The 22,261-nt window shown below is 43.8% G+C and overlaps 1 protein-coding gene across 2 annotated transcripts in view; it reads right to left on the reverse strand.

Moving 5' to 3' along the window:
- The window catches only part of LOC134466790 (DDB1- and CUL4-associated factor 1-like), a 30,344-nt gene that overhangs the window by 2,505 nt on the left and 5,578 nt on the right, over positions 1–22,261 (reverse strand). For both annotated transcript variants that reach the window (XM_063220669.1, XM_063220676.1), the window contains exons 2-23: positions 22,008–22,131; positions 21,761–21,837; positions 21,261–21,334; positions 20,658–20,771; positions 19,774–19,911; positions 18,950–19,398; positions 18,272–18,524; positions 16,773–16,874; positions 16,153–16,311; positions 15,730–15,909; positions 14,989–15,198; positions 14,516–14,685; positions 13,734–13,858; positions 9,894–10,309; positions 7,969–8,844; positions 7,144–7,470; positions 4,933–5,015; positions 2,681–2,765; positions 2,191–2,424; positions 1,639–1,732; positions 1,091–1,195; positions 642–715 (exon numbers count right to left, since the gene is read on the reverse strand). In XM_063220669.1, coding sequence (XP_063076739.1) covers positions 642–715; positions 1,091–1,195; positions 1,639–1,732; positions 2,191–2,424; positions 2,681–2,765; positions 4,933–5,015; positions 7,144–7,470; positions 7,969–8,844; positions 9,894–10,309; positions 13,734–13,858; positions 14,516–14,685; positions 14,989–15,198; positions 15,730–15,909; positions 16,153–16,311; positions 16,773–16,874; positions 18,272–18,524; positions 18,950–19,398; positions 19,774–19,911; positions 20,658–20,771; positions 21,261–21,334; positions 21,761–21,837; positions 22,008–22,131 — 4,469 coding nt within the window. The remainder of the gene's footprint in view (positions 1–641; positions 716–1,090; positions 1,196–1,638; positions 1,733–2,190; positions 2,425–2,680; positions 2,766–4,932; positions 5,016–7,143; positions 7,471–7,968; positions 8,845–9,893; positions 10,310–13,733; positions 13,859–14,515; positions 14,686–14,988; positions 15,199–15,729; positions 15,910–16,152; positions 16,312–16,772; positions 16,875–18,271; positions 18,525–18,949; positions 19,399–19,773; positions 19,912–20,657; positions 20,772–21,260; positions 21,335–21,760; positions 21,838–22,007; positions 22,132–22,261) is intronic.

The following is a 22,261-nucleotide window of genomic DNA, read 5'->3' on the forward strand; positions in this document are numbered from 1 at the left end:
AATGCTTCATCATGTGTCTAAAAGGATTCTTTCTGATGAGGGGCAATAGAGATTAAGCCAAACGCCTCGGCTACTCATCGAGAGGCAAACCCAAACACTACTCATCACATGCAATATGGCTGTAACGATATTGTATTGAACCGAGAAATCGTGATACAAAGTCACAAGATTCAATTGGGATGAAAGAGGGCAGTATCGTGACACGCTTTTTCAAAGTTCTGTTGGCATTCAGTCCAGAAAACAGCCACATGATATGATGTGTTGATGCCTTTAAGTTTAAAATCATCATCATCATCATTATTTTGTAACAGTTTTTCTAATACTGAGTATCCACTTGTAACATGCAACCTTTTTTTGAGGAAAAAATAAATGATGGTGGTGCTTTTGAGTTTCAAAATCATTATGTCTGAATAATTGTTCTAAAACTTAGTATCCACTTGTCACCTGTAACCTTTTTGTGGGAAAAAAAACAAAGCAAAAAAACTGTTCATTTAAAAAATTGTGCGGTGCATCAAACTGTTGGTCAAAGATTGTGATACAAACAGAATTGTGAGTTGAGTGTATTGTTACAGCTCTTCACCCAAAACCCAAATTATGAATCCTCAATTAATCCTGCGATTTATTCCTCAGGGAAGTCTTACCTCTATTACAGCCAGGTAGCAGTCTTTCGTGTCTGTGCACAAATCAAATATGTTCCTCTTCACATCAATAGTGGCTGTTTAAGACACGAATAAACACAAAAATATGTAGTTTTAAAAATAACAATCAGATACTATTTTAATTATGAACATTCAAAAGTTTCTGGTTAATTATTTGTTTTCTAGAATCAAAGAGGTGGGGAGAAAAGGAGCATATGATAAACTTTTAAAGTAAGTATCCGTGTGTGTGTGTGCGTGTGTGTGTATGTGTGTTAGAGAGAGAGAGAGAGAGAGAGAGAGAGAGAGAGAGAGAGAGAGAGAGAGAGAGAGAGAGAGAGAGAGAGAGAGAGAGAGAGAAAGGGAGAGAGGGAGAGAGAATGTAAGTGTGTGTGAGGGAATGTAAATAAGTGTGTGGTGCCTGTGTAGGTGTGCCTGCGGGTGGTACATGGTACCTATGGGCTTGTAGTCTGTGGCGTCGAAGGTTCTGAAGGAGGATCCGAAGGGACTCTTCATTTGCTGCTCCAGCATGTCATCGTCATCGTCTGCCTGCCGCATCGCTACAGGACAGGACAGGACATACGGCAACGCATCACATCACGCACGGCAACCGTTACCACGGCAACGCCTACAGCCAGCCAGCCACGGCCTTCCCATGGGGTCCCACTCTCTCGCTCACCACCAAACACAGACTCCGCTCTTCCCCTACATTACAACTGCCCACCACCTACACAAACTTGCTTGCGTGCATGGGAGTGAGTGTGCGTGCTTGTGCAGTCCGTCTCATGTGTAATGTAGGTAGGCTGTGTAGATAACATTAAGCCATGCGTTTAGTTGACTACTTCATGCAACTACTGGAGAAAACCATAACCAATGCTCGTCAAAAAAGTGCTTGAAAGAAAATCCTGACATTATCTTGTGGTAATTTTATCTTAACTATTAGGACAGTCAGTAGAAATAAAACATCACTGCATACAAATCTTGGAAAGATGATTGCACTCACCTCCATAAATAACTGTGCCATTGTTATTGAACACAATCCTGCACTGGTCAAGAGCCGGGACAGTGTGCAACAGATGAAATGTCCTTAGATCCCACTGGTGAGTGTGTTAAGGATATTACAATAGGATGCCTTAACAAACAATCAAAAACAAACACTAAGCACACAATCATAGCGGGCAACCTTTGTACAGAAAGTCAAAACATTTGCTTCCTTACTGCATTTGTTCTTCCCTGGGGGTATTCTAAGAACACAGCTCAATAGTAAACCAGGTCAAGTAAACCTTGAGATAAAGCTAAATAATCTAACAGAAGAGCCTGGATCCCTTATTTTCTCAACGAACTGTGGATTCAACAACAGATTTAACCAAGTAGCTCAGAACAATAAATAAACTTAAATTGCAATCAACAAGCTCCAGTGTGCAAGCCTCGCTGTATTAAAAACAATGGAAACTAATATTGGCAGAGGAGTTCTCCACATTTCGTTAAAATCAGTGTGTGGGCAGAGGCCTTTACTTTCTCAATGTTCCCTTCTCTGGCGCTCGTGTAAGGATACGATCTCTGTGTTTATGATGACCTCTTGGCTGTTGGGGTGGAAGACGCCGCTGATGTTCATGTTGAACTTGTCAAACTTGTGGATGGCCTTGGCCGAGCGCACGTCCCACAGCACGCCGTCGTTCAGCACCAGGTCGTCCGTGGGGTTGAATGTGGCGCAGTTGCGCTTGTAGTTGTTGGCCAGGTCGGGGTTGTTCAGGGTCAGCGTCTTCTGGCCCGTCTGGATGTCGTAGATCTAGACAGGAGAGGAAGGAGGAGAGTTGAGATGTTATTCAAGAAATCATATAGGTCATTTATCTCCTCTGTTCTGTCTAGTATGTGCAAGAGAAGAGAAGAATCTGGAAATGGCTTTATTTGGGGGAAAATGCTGAATCCCCTTTCACAGCCAACTGTGTGCTGAACATGATATACCGTCCCAACACTTAATAATGGCAGTGAATTTAGGGATCTACGTTGCACTGTGTGAGTGTAGAGAGTTTTCGAAGACTTACGTGAGCAACATGCTCTTTGGTCCCGATGACCCTGTCTTGGGACATTTTGCTGAACTCCACGTAATGATCGTCTAAAAAGGAATGCCTACAACAGACAACACAGAGGTCCTCAGCACAGATATCAATAGGCATAGAGGCCAGTCAGCTGGCTCCAACCCTAGCTGCTTTCTCCATCGCAATGAATTCCAAACCATTAGTGATGGGCGATATGGAAAAAAACTCATCACGATATAGAATACTTTATACATGGGTTCTACATTTTTGTTTCCCCCTGACTGCGCGAAACTAGCTGCGCACAACTCAACCTCCGATTGTTGGAAACCGCTGTCGGTCAAAACATTTGCTCACATGGTTGGCTGCCAGTATCACAACATCGCGTGGCCAGTGTCATAACATCGTGTTTACAAACACGGCGAACCCATGTATATCGCGATGATATGCATGATGATATACCACAATTACACATGCTTTCAGTGATCTTCATTTTCTGTCTAGTGTGTCGTGTTGCAAAACCATGCTTCTTTAAATCTTTTTTTATTCTTTTTAAAGTTATATGAACTTGGAGCATGAGTGGTAACAACACAAAATGTTATTAAAATATATTAAATTGTATATAAGCTGTAATAATGGATGAAATTAGTTTATCACGATAAAGGAGAAAGGGCGCGACAGACGCTTTTCTATTACGCTACATCGCCCTGACCTACAATGTAAGCTGCAGCCTTTGATGGCAGGTGACTGTACTACACAGTACTCTTGACAACTTACACCTGTTCAAGTGAAAGGCAGCATGTTTTAAATGTAGATTCTTATGGGTTAATTACTCTAAACGAAATCAATGGGAAATCTGCATACATAAGTAACAGAAACATCTTTTCTATGAACACGGTCTAGAACAGTGGTTCTTAACCTGTTTTTCTTAACGCACCCCCTTACCTGTGCCCAAGACAAGTCGCGCACCCCCCAACTCAAGCGTCTACACGTACATACACACTAAAAATTATTTTAGTGATTAATTACAATGATTCTTGCTTGAGACATTAATCAATACGTTATGCCTTTACATGGGGACCAAAACATGTTTCAATTTGGTTTAGATTTGGCCTAATTATAATGTTCGCTTGCAGAATTTTGGTCACAACCGCAACACAAACAAAATTCCGCGCACCCCCTGAAATCTCTGGTGCACCCCCAGGGGGTGCCCGCACCCCAGGTTAAGAATCACTGGTCTAGATTAAGTGGTCAGTGACAGTGAAATTAAGAAAATTGAGAGGAAAAATAAATCTAATTCTTCTGTCAAGGCATTTCACTAACTTTGGAGAGGTGTAGTGAGCCAAAATTGGAGAGAAAAAAATCTTGTTCTGTCGACTACATCACTCACTAAACCACCTACTTGGAATAATCTCTTGAGCTGGGGAGAGAGGAGGGTTGTCAGCAACAGTAGATAAAAAAAAAAAACTTGTTCTTGGTGGCCGAGATATTTCCGCTACACTAGAGAAGAGCGGTGAGCAAAATGGTGGTGTGGGTTAGACACGGCAGGAGCAGCCTGCCTACCTGGCCACTCGGGCTCCCGGCAGCACAGAGCAGCATGTTTCCATGCGCTTTAAGTAAGGCCCTCACAAATAAGTCATGAGCCGCCATGTACGTGCGCGCGCGCACACACACACACACACACACACACACACACACACACACACACACACACACACACACACACACACACACTAAGTTCAGTGCTGACATCAGGAAAAAATCTTTTGCTCTTGCGCTCCTCTTTTCTCTGTCATACTCGGCGTGTCTCAGCTCATCTCTGGCATGTCCTACTTCTAAGTTTCTGGAGCACACCAAGAAGACGCTGCAGTCTTACTACAGAGCATTAAACTTGATGATTAATTAATCAGTGCAGAGTGGACCTGAAAGTGGCTCCTCTAGTTAGTGTGCTTCATTTAAATGAACAAAAAACAAAAAGGTAGATGTACGAATTATCATCATTTATCAGATTTTATACTGCAAGTCCAGTCCATGAACAGAAGGAAGCCTAGGTGCGTAATTTATCAGTGGCTTGGTTAGAAGAGGTTTTGAAAAATGTAATAAAACACTTTTTTTGCATTTGTGCATGTTTGATTCATAACAATTGACTACTGTTAAAAAACAACATAAGCTCATTTTAACATATTCTAGCTGGAGTGCCTTGCGATTTTTTTCCCGTTCAGAAACAAACAAACAAACAAACAAACAAAAAAGGGACTCACTTCATGATAAAGACGGACTTCATGCCCCAGAGGGCCGAGAGGGGGTAGCTCCAGGAGGCTGAGGTCAGCAGCAGAGAACCATCCTGTGGACACAGTCAAGTCAAGTAAAGTGTACTTTGTCAAAAATCTATGCACCAGGGTTAGCACAGAAGTTTGAAATTACATTTGACCACTCCCCAATGTGAATTTAAATAATAATAAGATATTGACTATAATCACACACACACACACACACACACCAGTAGAAACTAACATACAGATACATGGATTTAGGAGACCTGAGGACAGCCTGCATTACTGATAAAAGGGACAGAAGAGACGTCACTCAGGACAGAGTACACTACTGACACAAGGGACACAGACAGTCAGGACAGTCTGCATAACTGACTCGGGGGACAGAGAGACATCATGACAGCCTGCATCACTTATAAACAAGAACTAAAGTCATCAGGGAAGTAGTCACAAAATAATTATTTTTTACTACAATGAAATATTCACAAGGATTCCAAAAATAACAAAAGCCATGTGAATCTAAGTAGAGCTGACTAGGGAAGATCAGTATCTGACCGAGAAAGAGAGAAAGAGATAAAGTCCGTCTGTGGACAGAGGAACAGAAGAGAGGAGAGAGGTCAGAGGAAGAGAAGCTGAACGGAGGACAGAAGAGCACCTCAGACGAGGGGAGGGGAGAATATTCCCCTCATCACCATTGCATGCTCCTCTGTTACTGCAATACTCTCTACAGCTGCTAGGGGGGGTCAGTGGGCATATCTGTGACGAGCAATGGTGACATGTGATAAAACGGCTATATTCATAACCTGGTTTTGGTTTTCCTCCATTTTTCAAAAGGCATACAAATCAAAACATCTTCATCTAAACAAAGACACTCAAGGGGATATCGATATGGGTCCACTGATGGTCTGCTAACAGAAGTGATGGGTCTGCTCGCTGAGCGCAAACAACAACAAAGAACTTGGACCCCCACTCACCAAACACATAGCCCACTGAGGGCCCATCTGCCCAACCCGGGCTCATTCTCCAGATCCCTCTTTGTTTCACCCAGGCATGCACAACATGCTGCTCATTCATGTACAAACAAAACCCCCTCGCACAATATGGGCAGAATAATGCTATTCCCCAACCTCCACCGAGAGCTGAAGAGCACTGCAAATAGACATGTCACTGTTCTTATATGCTGAGAAGATAACCAGAAAGAGTTTCACCTTTCATTGCATGGTTCTTTCACTACACCAGAGTACTAAATACTAATGAATACTAGTTAATTAGTGTTGTGCACAATAAAAAGTTATAGTCTGATAGCTCTGGAAATGAAAGTTGTCAAAAAAAGCTGGTAGCAAACAAAGAATATTATAAATATGATAACTGAAATTAAATAAAGTATTATCACTAAAGTCATCTCACCAGCAAGACTGTTACTGAAATTAGAAATATGATTGATGGAATTTTACAATACAAATACATTTGTGGTCATTGGTAAAATAAAGAGGTAGAGGTGGGTGAGTCCAAGTGAAAATGATTATTAAAACATGAATATAAATATCATTACTAAAACATGAACACAAATACTATAAATAATGTGATTACAAAACAAAGATATAACAAAATAGGTGTGAGGGGTTCTCCCTCCCCATCCTTCAACACTCCAGGAGAAATGTTAGGGGTGACTTAATTAAAATAACTGTAACGAGACAAACTTGTATTTTGACACTTCATGATAATAACGTTAATGATTTTAAAAAGATTATAAGCATGTGGTGTTGAGAGTGAATACATGCTAATAACGCAAATGTTTAAAAAATGTTTATAGGCATGTGGTGTTGTGTGTGAATACATGCCAATAGCAAATGATTTAAAAAAAAAAAAAAAAAAAAAAATTGGTTAAAAGCATGTGGTCTGAGTGACTTGATAATAACAGACATGATAAAAAAGCAAAAGAGTGTGGTGTGTAGTGAGTGTCTTAATAAAAAAATCTTATAAAGATGTGGTGTTGTGAGTGAATACAAGCTAATAACGCAAATGTTTTTGTTTTTTTAAAGGTTATAAGCATGTGGTGTCCTGAGTGAATACATGCTAATAAAGTAAATTATGAAAAAGCGTGTGGTGTGTAGTGAGTCACTACATGCTAACAACATAAATGATGAAAAAGTGTAAGTGTGTGTTGTGAGTGGTGTGGGTCTGGGCGTCTGGGCTCACCCTGGAGGGCTCGAGGTGCGTGATGGCGGAGCTGTGGCAGCTGTAGCTGGCCTCCTCCTGGCCGGTGAAGACGTTGTAGAGCTTGAGCTGGCCCGTGCAGGTGCCCAGCATGAGGAAGCGCTCGCGGGCCGAGAAGGCGCAGCACATGAAGCCGCTCTCGTCCTCGTCCGCCTCCCGGAACACCGAGATGGGCCGGAAGCGGCTGAAGATCAGGTGCCGGTCGAAGCAGCCGCCGTCCACGCCGCCGTACTTGGGGTAGGTGGTGCGCCGCACGTGCCGCGGGGTGAAGTTGGCCGGGGCCTGCCGACGCTGCTTGGGCTCAGGACACTGGGGGACAGGAGGAAAGAAAAAGAAGGAAGGAGGACTTTGTTATTCGAAACACCAGGGTTTTTTTGCCTTTATTTCATAGGACACTGAAGACGTTGACAGGAAGCGAGTGGGGAGAGAGAGAGACAAGGAAGGGTCGTTCAAGGAAGACCAGTGCCCCTACTGTTAACACCACAGTAGGGCCTTGTAACACCATGTTGGACTTTATGATTTCAGAGTGCACATTCAAGGCGGTTGTGTGATTGATTTGTGTGAATTATTTTGAAAAATCAATAAACACAATGAAAAAAGAAAGAGGAATGTAAATGTAGAAGCAACGGAGACGAAAGAAAAGAAGGAAGTGAATGGTTCTTAACGCAACTAGTATACACATGTAAAATGAGGTGCATACATGGGTGCAGTGCAGTGAGATTGAAACATCAGACTCAACAGTGCAACTTAATACACCTTAGAGACATATGAGGCATTTGCAGCAGTGGTGGTGTGCCGCATACAGACCTGGTGTGGCGTGAAGAGGCTGAAGAGGGGGCAGGTGGTGACTGGGTTCTTGCAGCGGGCGTGCTGCTCGCGCAGGTACTCGGTGATGATGCTGTCGAGGGCGGGCGGCGAGGGCAGGTGCCGGTCCAGCTGCTTCTTCATGGCCGGGCTCTGGCTGAAGGCGCCGTGGTCCGACTTCTGCCGCAGCACGCGGGGCTTGCGGCCCGTGGCACACGGAGAGGGCCGCTCGCGCGTGAAGACGATGCGGCCGATTAACGGGGAGCCGTTGGCGGAGGGCTGGGGAGCCGTGGTGATGGAGGAGGAGGAGGACGTCTGGGGGTTGGCGGTGAGGGCCAGGGCCGAGGAGGAGGCGGTGGCGGATAGGGAGGAGGAGGAGGTGGAGGGAGGGGGGACGTGGAGCTGGGAGGTGGACGCCCGCGCCCCGGTGAGCAGGAGGCTGGGGGAGCCCGACGTGGAGGCGTGGCTTCCCAGCCGTGCCGCCACCCCATTGGCCAGCCGGGGAGTCCTTGGCAAGATGGCGGCCGGGGTGGCGGAGGCGGCGATAGAAACCCCCGGGGCAACGAACGGGGGCACGGCGTGCGAGCCGTGGGGATGTGCGTGTCCGTGTCCGTGGGCGTGTGCCAGCGGGGCCATGGGCAGGTCGGCCTCTTTAGTCAGTGTGGTGGCCGTGTCGTTCAGGCCCTTGGCCACCAGGTGGTTGCGGATGAGCAGCAGCAGCTCCTTCTCGGGGAAGGAGATGCGGGACTGCGCCACCACGGACGCCCGCTGCAACCGCGCCAGGGACACGTCGGTGCCCATCAGCAGCGGCTTACCCGACACGCGCTCAATCAGCTCCGCCGCGTACTTGCAGAAGCGCACGTGCTCATTGCGCTTGTCCTGCAAGGAAAGGCAAGGCAAGAGTGGTTTAGAAAGCACATTGTAACAGGCAGCTTCATCGAAAAAACAGAACCTCAACACAAAATCAATTAAGGAAAAATAAATGAATAAAATGACGTATTTTATGTTTCTCATCACAATGTCATCTGGATTACGCCATGGTCATATCAAGACACCACTTTTCGGGTGATAATCCTAAAGGGGCATCGTGAGCATGATTAGGACTGCACGACTATGGAAAAAAATATATCACTATTATTTGAGTAGGTCATGATTATTTATCATGATTAATGAACAACAATAAACAACTGATGAACAAGGGATGAACAAAATAAAACTGAATTGTAATAATTATGTAAAAGGCAATAGCATGAAGCTTAGGTGAGCCAACAGATTTTCGGCCAAAAATACCAGCTTGTCAACACATTCTGGCTTCAAGGACGCCTGAAGGCAGGTCACTATCTTGCCCCCGGTGTGATCACAATTAAATGGTCACGGCCACAATTTTCTATCCTTGCACCCAAAATCGTGATTTTCAATTAATTTCTATTAATTGTGCAGCCCTAATCATGATCATCACCATCCTATTAAGCCATTCTACCATCATGAGAAGGGATTTTTTATACCTCAAAAAATAAGGCAACTATTTTACTCTCTGAATACATGACTCACGTTATAAAAACTGCTACAAGAATAGCAATGAACGAGTTGTAATAAATTTAAAGACTGCTGTAGTAGCTATGGTAGTAGTAGTCTTTTAAACCACTATCATCATCACCATGTTCCACTGGTGAAACCCTATGCATCATGAGAAGAGTCATGTAGTATACTAGTATATGGGTCAATTACTTTTTTGGGCTGAGACATCAGGTGGTACAACCACAGCTAATGCCCACAAATGAATTAATAATGACTTTGCTTCTTAGATAATCCCCTAAAAACAACAAAAATATGATCTAATCCATTCAAACGTTGCACCCCCCTGATGTGTACTACTACTAAAAACGCCATTGACCCATTAGTAAAATACATGCTCGGCGAGGGCAGACCTGCAGCACGGGCTCCTTCATGAGCGTCTGGATCTGGCCGCTGCTGAAGAGCGGTAGTTTGCTGATGATCTGCCGCACGGTGGCCGAGCGTGCCAGCCCCACCAGAGCTTTGCAGGCCAGCGCCCGGATCTGGTCGGCGTCCGTGATGGGCATCTTGACGGTGAGCAGCGACAGCAGAACCTTGATGCCGTTGTTGGACTGCACCACGTTCCACATCTTGGCCAGGACGCTCTCGCTGGCACGGTTGGCCTGGGGCAGGCGGCGGCGCGGGGTGCCCGCCATGAACTTGCCGATGCTGGAGACGCGCTTGTCGGGCGCGCACACGCAGTTGATCACCACCTGCAGCGCCGACTTCTGGATCTCGGCATCGTTGACAAACACCTCGCCCTCGGCAACCACCAGCACGATGCTCATGCCTGGAACACACACACACACACACACACACTCACTCACTTACTTACTTACTTTTACAGCATACTTGGGCCAGCCTGGGACTGTCTGTCTTTCCTGTGACTGCATACAATTCTGTGACCCAAGTCAGTCTGACCAAATTGGCCATCTTATGAAATTCCAAAGCCCATCTAGAGACAAGTAACATCTATGTAGTATGGAATTCTGCTCAGCACTGCCACCACCATTTAGGGCGGCTCGATTATGTTAAAAATCAATATCACAATTATTTCAGTCAATATCGATATCAGGATATAAATTCTATATACTGCCCTACCACCATTATTCGCATATTAGAAGGCAACTGTAAGCGTCCCTGATGACCATTATTGCACTCCTTCAGTACTATGTTGAGGTAGCCAGGCCACGCCCTCCTGGTGATGCAACACCTTCAATGTTGCTACTAGTGAGGCCGGGAGCCACAGACATCATATATGAAGACTAGATGCGTCGTCCGCGTTCCCGTCATGCAAGCCGAACGTCCGCGCATGGCGGCCATGTTAAAGCAGCCTTCTGGCTCAACCAGTTGCAGTGAGTTTTGGGTGTTGCATACTCTTCAGATGGTCATAATTCCCTCAAATTTATATCGATTTTCGAAAGGGTTGTTTTTTTTATACAGTATAAAAAATTCCAAACGAAAGTATATGTTGATACTGCATAGTGATGCATATTCACAATATTATTATATTATATTACATTATATTATTATGTGCATAGGTCTAAAATCATGTATAATATAGTTCAGTAGGCTTATTCATGTAATTAAATAGACCCCATAAACAAATGCACAACGTAATCTTTTATATTTTCAGTAAAATAACAAATAAACGTTCACTTGTAGTATATGCTTTGGTTTCGACAGCTCCACCTTGTGTTCAAAATGAGTCGTGACGCTAAAGCCATCCAGATAGAATGAACCTGTTGCGCTGTACATCTCTCTTCCAGTACGTCATCTCTGTCGTCTTTAATTTGGTGCAATGAATATATCCATGCCGTCAACGTAATGCACAGCAATGGTTAAAATGTGTATTGGCTGTAGGTCTATCTAAATGTTTGGACAAATAGGTTAAGTGGGAAGCCTCTCCTGGGCGTTTTACCCCAGTCTACACTTAAGTTTTAAGGAGCCCTACCATTTATAAACACGTGTCAATATTTCAGCGAAGCAACAGAATACATTTTAAGTATCCCAACGTTTCAACTCTTCAGTTTACTTCAGGTGTAACGGAGGGTCTGTGGAGAGTTTAGGCTGCTCTAATATGGCCGACCTGTGCGGACGTGCTTGAAATACGCGATGACGTATCTAGTCTTCATATATGATGTCTGTGCCGGGAGCAATACAAAAATCGGGAACTCCACCCACTTTGTCGGGGCTTATCAATTTCGAGCAGTTCCAACGGGTGTTCAAGGCATTGACGTGGTTTAAGCAGGGATGTTCCATTGGGACTAAGAAAAAGTTTTGGTTTACAGTAATTCTCAATTGGTTTTGTACAGTTCTCGAATCTCTCGCAATTTGCAAAACATAATATTCATTCTCAAAACAGCTTTAACAAATGGCAAAACACTGTGGATGACCTGCAAAACCGAGTCTCTTGCTCAAAACCCTTAGTTTGTCTTTCAAAACCAAGTTTTTGTGTCAATGAACGTTTCAGTGCCAGCAGAATGGTTAGTCATTGTGTCATAGTGTATGGACAAGCGAGTCAAATCGATTTGTCATGTTGTCAATTGACTAGTACACTCTTGAGGATCTCTTCTGAAGCAAAATGTTGTTTAGATTGGATGGGAAATGTTGTAAATTCGACTTTATATTGCATTGATCAGATAAGACTGTCCTTGATATACATTTAGACTATGACCTATTTATTGACAGGTTTTCTCATTGCAAAATAGGAAAAATAGCCAACTCTGGTTGAGGTGTCAAAATGCGCCCTCTACCATCCCTTTTTACTTGTCCTGGAGCCCCATGTGAAAAAAAATCTAGAACTGTAAAGCAAAATAAATTTGAAACAATACACTGATACTGTATAAAGTGCACTTACGGTCTTGTGAAATTCTTGGGAAATATTGTAATTTTCCGTGGAGCGTAATTATAAAGGGCACATGAGGCATAGAGTAATGTAATGCAGTACAGTGCCTATTGTATTGCATGCCTGTTTTCTCTATCCCTTATATTGCCTTTGATTAGAGAGAGTCCATATTTACCTGTGATCAATTTACCAATTCAGATCACATTTATAGACAAAAATCCAATGGAAATTATACAGTGCTTATCACATTATGACAGCTTGGTAAATCATTTTGCATGTCAAGACTTTAACTATGACATAGAGCATAAATGTTGTGGGGGGTGAGATAGTTGCATGCATTCAGTGACAAAGCTTTTTGAGTGATATGACAAAAGCCATGACAATTGATAATGTACGAAATCACTGAGAATTGTACACAGCCATGGCATGGTGGACGAGAGCATTTGCTATATGTCGAAAACAGTGAGAAACTGATTTTACCATGTGCACAGGTAACACCAGGAAGTCACAATTGAACAAAGACTTTTGAGAATCATTATTGTATTAGTAAATGTACAAAACCAATTGAGAAAAACTGTAAGCTTCAGCACAGCCTTTTCTGACCTCGACCAGTAGCAAACTGAGGGAGGCGGGTCAACGGGAGGCGGGAAACGTTACGGTCTTGGTCAGTCCCAAGTCTCAAAAACAGATTTGAAAGTCGATGATAATCTGGAAAATGTTGAGCAACTTGCCCCAAAAGTCTAGTTAAGCCAAAAATGATGAAAGAGGGTGTTTGTGAACAGTGATGAGGACTTCTACAACCGGTGCATTAGTGGACACTTGACAGGCCTCCACAACTCATCTCCCAGACGGGATTATTAGTAAGCAGCTGTGGCTGCTGCCGTGCAGTCTCCAGGGACTCAAGAGGGACGTGCTTTTATTTATAGGCTGCAATTTGTCACTGCAACGTGATTATTAGGACAAAGTCTTGTGTTTTTAGTAGAGCCTTTTATATATGTATATAAAACAATCAGGTTACACTGATAATTAAGAAAGACTTAAAGGCTTGAGTGCTACAAATACTTTGAAAAGAGGTCATGACACCGTTGATTGAGGTTTTCCCTCTGTGTTACTTGGTATAGTGACCAAGCAACAGTGAAACTGGAGTTCAGACGCCAACTAGTCCATCTTCAGAAAAGACTGCATACTAGACCAGTCTACATTAAATAAGTTATACTGTATGATAATTTTTAAAGTGCCGCCATCAGTTGCTTAGCACATAAACACAAACACTAAAACCTGCTTAATTCTGAATTCACCCATTCAAACACTAGGAAAACTGCAAAGGCTCCAGACCCGTTGGTCTGATGGCGTTTTATCGACTCACCCACAGTGGAGACGGTGGAGCCCCCTTCATCCAGTACAGCCACCGGGTCAGCCAGCAGCAACTGGGTCTTTGGCACGATGGTCAGGATACTCAGGATGTCCAGCGCATAGCGCACCGTATCACTCCTGAATCACACACAGATACAATTTTTGGCCTTAGTAAAAGTCACTCCTCTGACACTTCAGTCTTTCTAACTTAATTAGTGCAGTTTCAGCCTAAGAAGGAAAGAACAGCAAATGCAGATGTACCTGTAAGTTACAAGATGGTGAACCACCATCATCAAGGCAAGTCAAGTTGGTTTTATTGTCAATTTCTTTACATGCGCTGGTCATACAAAGAATTGAAATTACGTTACTAACTTTCCCATGCAGACAGACATAGACTCTATTATTATGAAAATATTTGTAAGGTTTCAAAAGAATATAAAAATGACTGGAATGCTGCTTTAGCCAATTCAGCTGGTGATTTCACACAGCAGGTTTACAGCATCCCAACAGTGATCTGTCCACTCAGGAACGTGTCACCATGTGCAGAAATACTACACCCTCTAGTGTGCAATCTCTGCAATGAACAATGCAAGGCTCAATTCAAGGATGAAACAACTCTATGGCAGGACCAATCCAATGATGATAGCTAAATTTAAGTTTACTCCTGTTTAATCAGTGATGTCAGCCATCAGGTCAGGTGTCACCTGACTGGTCGAAACGTGTTAACTAAACTGGAAGCAGCAACAGTGTGCAGACCTCCTTCTTTTTTTGTTTTGCTCTAGTGCGCCTTCTCACCTGCCGTAGTAGGTCCTCCAGTCGCAGGCGATGGAGATGAGCTGGAGCAGCAGCTGCACGCAGGACATCTTGTAGAAGACCTCGGCCGGCTCCCAGTACAGACGCACCGGCCCAAACTCAAACAGAAACTCCATCATCTCCACCACCTGCTCATGGGTGTACGTGCACGCCTGGACAACACAAAGGGTACACACACAGAAAACACAAATGAACAAACAAACAAATTTTGCACATTTAAGAAGTAAAAATATACCACTACATTTGCACAAGGGCTGGAGGTAGTCACCTAAAATTTCACCTAATTTAAACGCATGATAAAAATGCTCAGATAAAATAACATTTTTAAACCATACATTGTAATTGGACCTTGAGTCTGGAATAAAGTTCATGATGATGCTCTAATGATCGTGATTGACTATGTCTAATGGACAGAGACCTATGTCTAATGGACAGAGACCTGTGTGGTGCATCACCTTATAGTAGGGCTGTGGATGGATTGGAGCGCCCCCCTCTGTGCGCTGCAGGGACTGCTTGACCTGCTCCACCTTGATGGCCAGGTGCGCCTCAAAGTACCTGCGCAGCGCCATGCAGGTGTGCTTGGCAGTCTGCCGACTGGAGAAGATCTCATCGTCGCTCAGCAGCGCTCCCTGGTCGTCAGGGTTCAGGATCTCCAGGGTGCTGATCTACACCACACACACATTGTTCAGCTAGACCGGCCTTATAGATAGGTTTTCAAAGTTTACAAACATTCACCATGTGAGGAGGGGCAAGATGCTAAGCAGCAAACCATGTGAGCGCTTTTTTTGAGTGACAGCAGTTTGCAACAATCAGAGGTTGAACAGTACGCAGCCAGCGTACAAACGGGAAACCCATGTATAGAATAATAATAATAATAATAATAATAACAATAATAATAACAGGCTGACCCTAGCTTATAGAGATGTATATCATTATTATACCAGGAGGTGTATTCACTGCTTGGACATAAGGCTTTGCATAAATATTGATATCCCATAATCTACAAATACATTGTTAGATTTCATACTTTTTGTAAAATTTTTCTTCATGACATCATCCAAGTAGCAAATATTTTCCATCCAATCAGAAATTGTGAATTCCAACCATGCCAGCTCAGTAATTCTAGAAGGAGAATGATGGTAATTCTCCATAATTCTAAAATCAGAATGAATGCGTGTAACAGAAGGTCCATTTACCAGGTTGACGAGGCGCCGCAGTCCGTCCTGCTGGTCGAAGAGCTCCAGCACGGCCCGGAAGGAGAAGGAGATGGAGAAGAACATGGTTGCATGGCAACAGCCGGAGGCGTGGGAGCACTCCAGCAGCCACAGCGTGTACTTCACCACCTCTGACAGGATGGAGTGGGGCAGCATACACACCTGAAAAAGAAAACACACACCCAGACACACAGATAGGATGAGAATGGTTCCATGTTTGCGGCAGTTATAGGTGTTCACCAATGCTGCATTTAGACTGCAGATGGGATACGCCCAATTCTGATCTTATGTACACATTTGACTATTCTCCAGCGATTCAGTGTTTACTTGTCCTTTTCGCATGCATTTCTTTCCATGCAATATGTCAACTACATTTGTTGTTCCACTGTAGCCCTCGTGTCTTACCCTCTCCATGGCGTCTTGGTTATAGGCCAGGTAGTAGAGGCACAGGGAGACCCCGGTGGCCGCCATGGAGGGCCGAGGGATCTCCAGAAGCTTCTGCACTCCTCCATGAGCCACAAACTCAGCAGCAAACTTCTTATGCAACAGCAGGGAGGCCAGGTACTGAGCAGACAGATTGAAAAAGAGAAACAAAGGCATTTAGTACAAAAGGCTGGGCTTGGTTTATTTGTATTTCTTTTGTTTGAGAGGTTTTACATCCCTGGAAATTCCCCTAGGAATTGTTTTGGTCTGGGCACAGTTTAAACTGGTAGTATTCTTTTCTCTAGTACGAGAATTTGATAGCCAACTGGAAAAGGTATTTCTCAAAAACATATCTTTATGAGAGGTTAAGGTTGGGGATTGTTTTGGTAAGAGCACAACTTAAGTCTTATGTTTAGTTTTAGAATTTAGTATCAATTTTGTAATGATAGTGCTGTGGGAATATAGAAAGAACAATTAAATGACCATAGCACTGAAATTTGGCAAAATCTGTAAAACTGACAGATTTTGTGTCCATTCCATGGAATTCTGTTCTGGAATTCCATGGAAAGCTGTTCACCCCCAGAATTCCGGCAGGAACTTACCTTGAGAGCTTCGAATGTGAGCTGCACATCATTGGTCTGCTTGAGATCCATGTAGTGCATGAGAAGCTGCCTGGCCCCCAGCTGCATGAAAACAGCCAACAGCTGCACACACACAAGACAAACAGCATCAGCATTTGTATGCAAGTGCAAAATCTGAGGGGTGAACTAACGTACAGACTAGTGCTATAAGACTGCAAAATGGTAGTAAACAAAGAAGTGCGAAACAAAAATAAACTATACCAAAAAAAACAAGCTTAAATGCTACAGTATACTTTATTATTTAAAAGTTGATAATATTAGGGGCCTATGAAATCCGTTTTATTTTATTCTCAAATTCCGTTTTTTCGGATTTATTTTTTGCCAAATCGGATTTTTTACATTTTTGAACTTATTTTCCCCTTTCACCCCCCCAACAAAATTTCTTAGATATTTAGTTCAAACTGGTGGGTGGACAGAGCCAACCACTCATGGTTGAATGGTAGGTAGAGAAAAGAAAAGTAAAATTACCTACTAGCTTTTTGTAATATCAGCCCTCAAAAATATTCCAGGTAATAAGGTAGCTGAAATGTACATGCGCATATATTCTATTAAATACACGTGACGCACCCAACTAGAAATTCACTTCTGGTGCATTGAAGTTGCACTCGGGCTGCATCAGGTTTTCTCGAATAAGTTTGGCTATATTGCAACGTGCAGCTACATTAGAGACATGTTTGGTCACGTTATATGTAGGCATTAAATAAATAGCCTCGCAAAGTCCCTACAGTCTACCGTTTAACACAAACACATGTTTTACAAGACGGCCGTTTTCTTCTGATGATGACTTGACCCTTTTTCAAAGTTGCTGCTAACTTTTAGTCACTATGCTCCGTGGCCAACAAAGTTAACAAGACATGATCAAAGCATTGCCTGATCAGTTTTTATTTTACAGCGGTCACTCCAAACTCGTGCCTCGCGTCGGATGATTCCATTGTTTATTAAAGTGCATTGGAGAGCCGCCCATCTTTTCTGTGTCGCATCGCATTGTCTTGGTAACAGACGGTCAGGACAACGCGTTTATGCCTGACCTCACCTGTTCTACTAGGCAAAGTTTGAGTGCTGTTGAGTATTAAGATTTCTTCAATGCTCTGACGGCCAGTGTTAGGACGCGGGAGACAATCGGAAACGCCGCTTGGGAGAGAGATGCGTTCACTGTCAACATGCGCTGACATGGATCATGGATCTGCATAGAACTTTGGCGCATCAACTCGCGTGGGCCAGATATGATATCGTGGCCATATTTTGTGTTTGAAATGTCTTTTAGACTGATAAATGATGATGAAAATAATGGATTTTTAATTTTATCATAAGAAATGAGCAAATTCCGTGCAATTCCGCGTTTATAACCAAATTCCGTTTTAATGTCCACATTCCGTGATTCCGTCCGTGTTTTCCGTATCGCGGAAATCATAGGCCCCTATATATGAAGTTTATTATCAGTATGGTCAAAGAGCACTGACCTCCTGGTACTCTCCGAGGGGCGTGAGGTACTGCAGGATGAGGCGCTGCTCGATGGCAGGTGTGAGGGGGTCCAGGTGGTAGTTCTGGCCAATCACCCAGGGGCTCATCTCTGACCAGCTGCTGTTGCTCACGTCGCTGAAGCTGCGCTCCGGCTCCGAGGACGACGGTGCCGTGAAGTTCAGCTTCTGCTTGACCTTGCGACCCCCGTTCTCACGCTCCGGCCTCCTCAGCAGAGAATGCCTGGCACTGGGGCTGGCCACACGTCACCCGAATGTTACTCAGAACAGCCATCATCATCATCAACCATTACATTGACAAAGCACATGACTACAAACTGGAAATTCTTACTAAATAAATTGATTACGATGATTACAATGATTAAATAATTACTAACCAATTACAACATACATGATTTACTTGTTGTATGCAGCATACCCTGTTGTATGCTGTCATGCAGCTACTTTAAACATATGACTCTACCCATTCTAGTCAATTGAAGGGGATTTCAATTTTTGAAAAGTCACCCCTAAATAAAAAATAATCACAATATCACTGAAAATTGATGGAAGTGAAAATATATCATTGTAAACTTGCCATATAGTCAGCTTTAATGGTGATTTAAAAAACTGATACCGTCAATGGGGGGGATTATAATCAATTGTTTTTGCCAGCCTTACCTCGCTCCCTCGGGTTTGGCCCCGTCCGCCTCGTCAGCTGTGGGGGCCTCAGTGTCCGGGCTCTCCAGAGTCTTGGGCAGGCTCTTCTGCATGGAGCCGGCACGGCTGCTGGTCTTATGGGCCGAGCCCAGGCTGAACAGCCCGCTGCTGGGCGCTAGACTGTAACATTCCCTCTCCTCCCTTTTCACCGAGCTGCCTTCGGTCGCCATCTCATCCTCCTCGTCCTCTTCCACCAACGCCCCTAACCCCCCTCCCACTCCCATCCCTCCACATTTCACGTCCATGCCATTCTTGCTGTCCTGGAAAGCAGCGCAGTCCACCGTCTCCTCGTCCAGAGGCAGCAGTGGCTCCAGGCTGGAGGGCTTGCGGGGGCTGGGCCGCCTCATGTCCCGACGGGCCTCCACCTCACGCTCCTGCAGCTCCCTCAGCCGCTGCAGCATCAGCGGCACCTGGACACGGGAAGGAAGACGCGCGTTTAAAAAGACCAGGCAACATTTTAGAGATAGTGATAGAAAGTAATGGACAGACAGGAAATGAGTGGGGAGAGAGACACGGGGAGGGATCAGCCAATGATCCAGAAAGGAATCGAACCTATGTCGCCCATTTCCAAGTTACTTCATCACCATCCCAAGGCAAACAATGATTTCCCCCTCCCATCTCTATGCGACAATTCTGCATCCAAAGAGTAAGGCTACTACTACTGAGTGTTGCTTTAAAATCTGCTTCTACCAAACCAGTCCCTTGTCCTATCATTATATCAGGCTTATAGTCGCGTTAAATCGCATCAGGTCAAGAAAGACAAGATCAGAGTGAGGGCAACGTACTAATATGGAGTTTTCTTCGCGGTAGTTGGCAGCTATGTCCTGGTTCTCCATGGCTCCAGCCAGCAGGCCCACAGCGTAGATCCTCAAGGGCTGCTCTGCCTCCTGAGCCCACTTGAACAGCTTCTCCACAATCCCCTCCTGCACAAGAGCACACGCGCGCAAAGACACACAGTCATGATGATGGCATAGTGTATGCCTCATGTGGCACATTTTATACAACACAAGGGGGTATTATTTCAATTAGGTGGTGTAGTGTCTACCCCAGGGAGATTGACTTACACTGTGGTACACTGGATGCGTTGCATTACGTAAAGCTGAGTTGCATCGATAGATACATTGAAAGGAACAGGGTTTTTTTTAGAATGTTCACTGTATTTATGCGACCACTGGCATACTGCACTGATTTTGTTGAAAAATGAAAAAAATTGATCACGAAACAAATGTTCACTAAATACCCATGCCTGGTGTAGACAGCTCCATTGATTACACTGCAAGCTAACTGTGACATGCATCCAGTTTAAAACCTGAGCGATTATGAATGAGAATGCTTCTTTCATAGAGGTCAATAGAGCTCAAAAGGTCACAGAGTGGTGTCAAAAGCTTTTTCAAATACTGAACCCTCATCTGCGTGGACATTTTAAAATTTGAGATGAGTAAAACTATGCAGATCCCACCTCGCTGAGGCCAGGTGCAGAAAGGCACATCTGACAACAAAAAGAGTAGAACTTTGCACACTGCAGCTCCGCTATGAAGTTTTATTCAAGTCATACAAAATTTCGAGGCAGCAGGGTCTTGAGGAAACGTTTTATGAAATTGTGTATGACTTGAATAAACCTTCAAAGCAGAACTGCAGTCTGCGGACTTTTAAATCACATAAAAAGTACCTTCTCCTGAAAGACGACAGCGGTCTCCAGGCCTGGCATGATGTTGAGCAGGAGACGACATGCGGCAGTGTTGAGGGTCCCCTCTCTACTGCTCATCACATACGTGTTCACCAGCTGCACACACAGACAACAAACCAGCCTAATTAGTGGGGGGATCTCTACATTAACATCCAATGGCTAAATTAATTCTGAGTAAAAATTCCACAGAAAAAAAAGCTGAATTAATCTCGCTCTTGAATATCCACATCTGCAACAAAATAATGTAGATTACTGTTCACACTTTAACAAGAAAAAGAATAGGAAGAAAATCCGGAAACACCATTTAAGGCACATCAAGCTACATCAGTCAAAGTCAAAATTCTGTAAATGCCATTTGTGCATGAACTAGTAGTCCAGGCACATAGGCACATAGGCACTCTTGTGCACGCCCCCTGAGTCAATAAATAGAAAAAAAGAAAAAAGACAAAAGACATTCAAAAAGTGATCCAAGCAGAAAAATCCAAAAATTTAGTCAAATGTTCTGTGTCAGCACACCGCAGTGTCTCCCCTTACAAACAAACGCCATGATGCTGTCCATGACACTGGCCACATGCCAAACCTTACAGCGTTCATGAAGTCATCGTTCTTGAAGAGGATCTTCAAAAGGTGGCCCAGCATGCACTCTGGATCAGCACGGCCTGTGGAGGAGTAGTGTAAAGAAGAGGAGAGAACCTTCATTTATCTTGAAGGAAATCATGGTGTCTCACACCTTAAGATGTGCAAATATACATTGCAAGGCATATTAAATTGCATATAGGGTGACACAACCTCATACTGTACAAACTTACAAAATGGTCAAATATAGACATATCTAGATTAATATATATATACAATATATATATCCAAACACAAACCAACATTTCAGTGCAGCCTTGCATTACGAACAGCTCAAACTGGATCTAATTAGTGTAAACGCCTATCAATACCAATAACCAATGTCCGAACCACAAACTATAAATTCTGCATCGTAATAGATCTAATCCTGCAACACTTATCATCATTTATTTTTAAAAATTGAAACAAGCCCTAAAGGAGAGATCAGTGGGCAGACACCCGGTGGTTACCTGGATGGCGATCATCAAAAGGATCAGGGTCTGCTTTGCGGTACTCCTCTGTCTCACGCTCCACCAGCTCTGAGATCCTGAAAATAGATAAATACTAATGATACAGCTCTTTACACAAATAAAGAGAACATATGTGTATTATCAAGTATGCATTATGGACAATTAACCAGCATTTTGCATTAAAGGATGTTCTTCAGGTTATTATCCAGCATTTGAAGGGATAACAAGAATGAGTATGCATACTCACTTGGTCAAGATGTCAACAAGGACTGGTGAAGTTGACTGCTGCTCCCTCTCCCACTGCTCCAGCAGAGAGGTGAGCTCGGCCTTCGAGTCCACACTGGCCTCTGCCACCCCCGCCATCCTCCTGGCTACACACAAAAAATGTCAACAACGAACTCAGACAGAAGCATTATGTGGCAAGAGCTTGGGTTTTCTTCTTGTTGTCTGGTGCAACTACCGTTAAAACCCAGGGGTAAAACTATTGGATGAAAAGCAATG

Source organism: Engraulis encrasicolus, chromosome 2 (genome assembly GCF_034702125.1).
Source record: "Engraulis encrasicolus isolate BLACKSEA-1 chromosome 2, IST_EnEncr_1.0, whole genome shotgun sequence".
Lineage (NCBI taxonomy): Eukaryota > Metazoa > Chordata > Actinopteri > Clupeiformes > Engraulidae > Engraulis > Engraulis encrasicolus.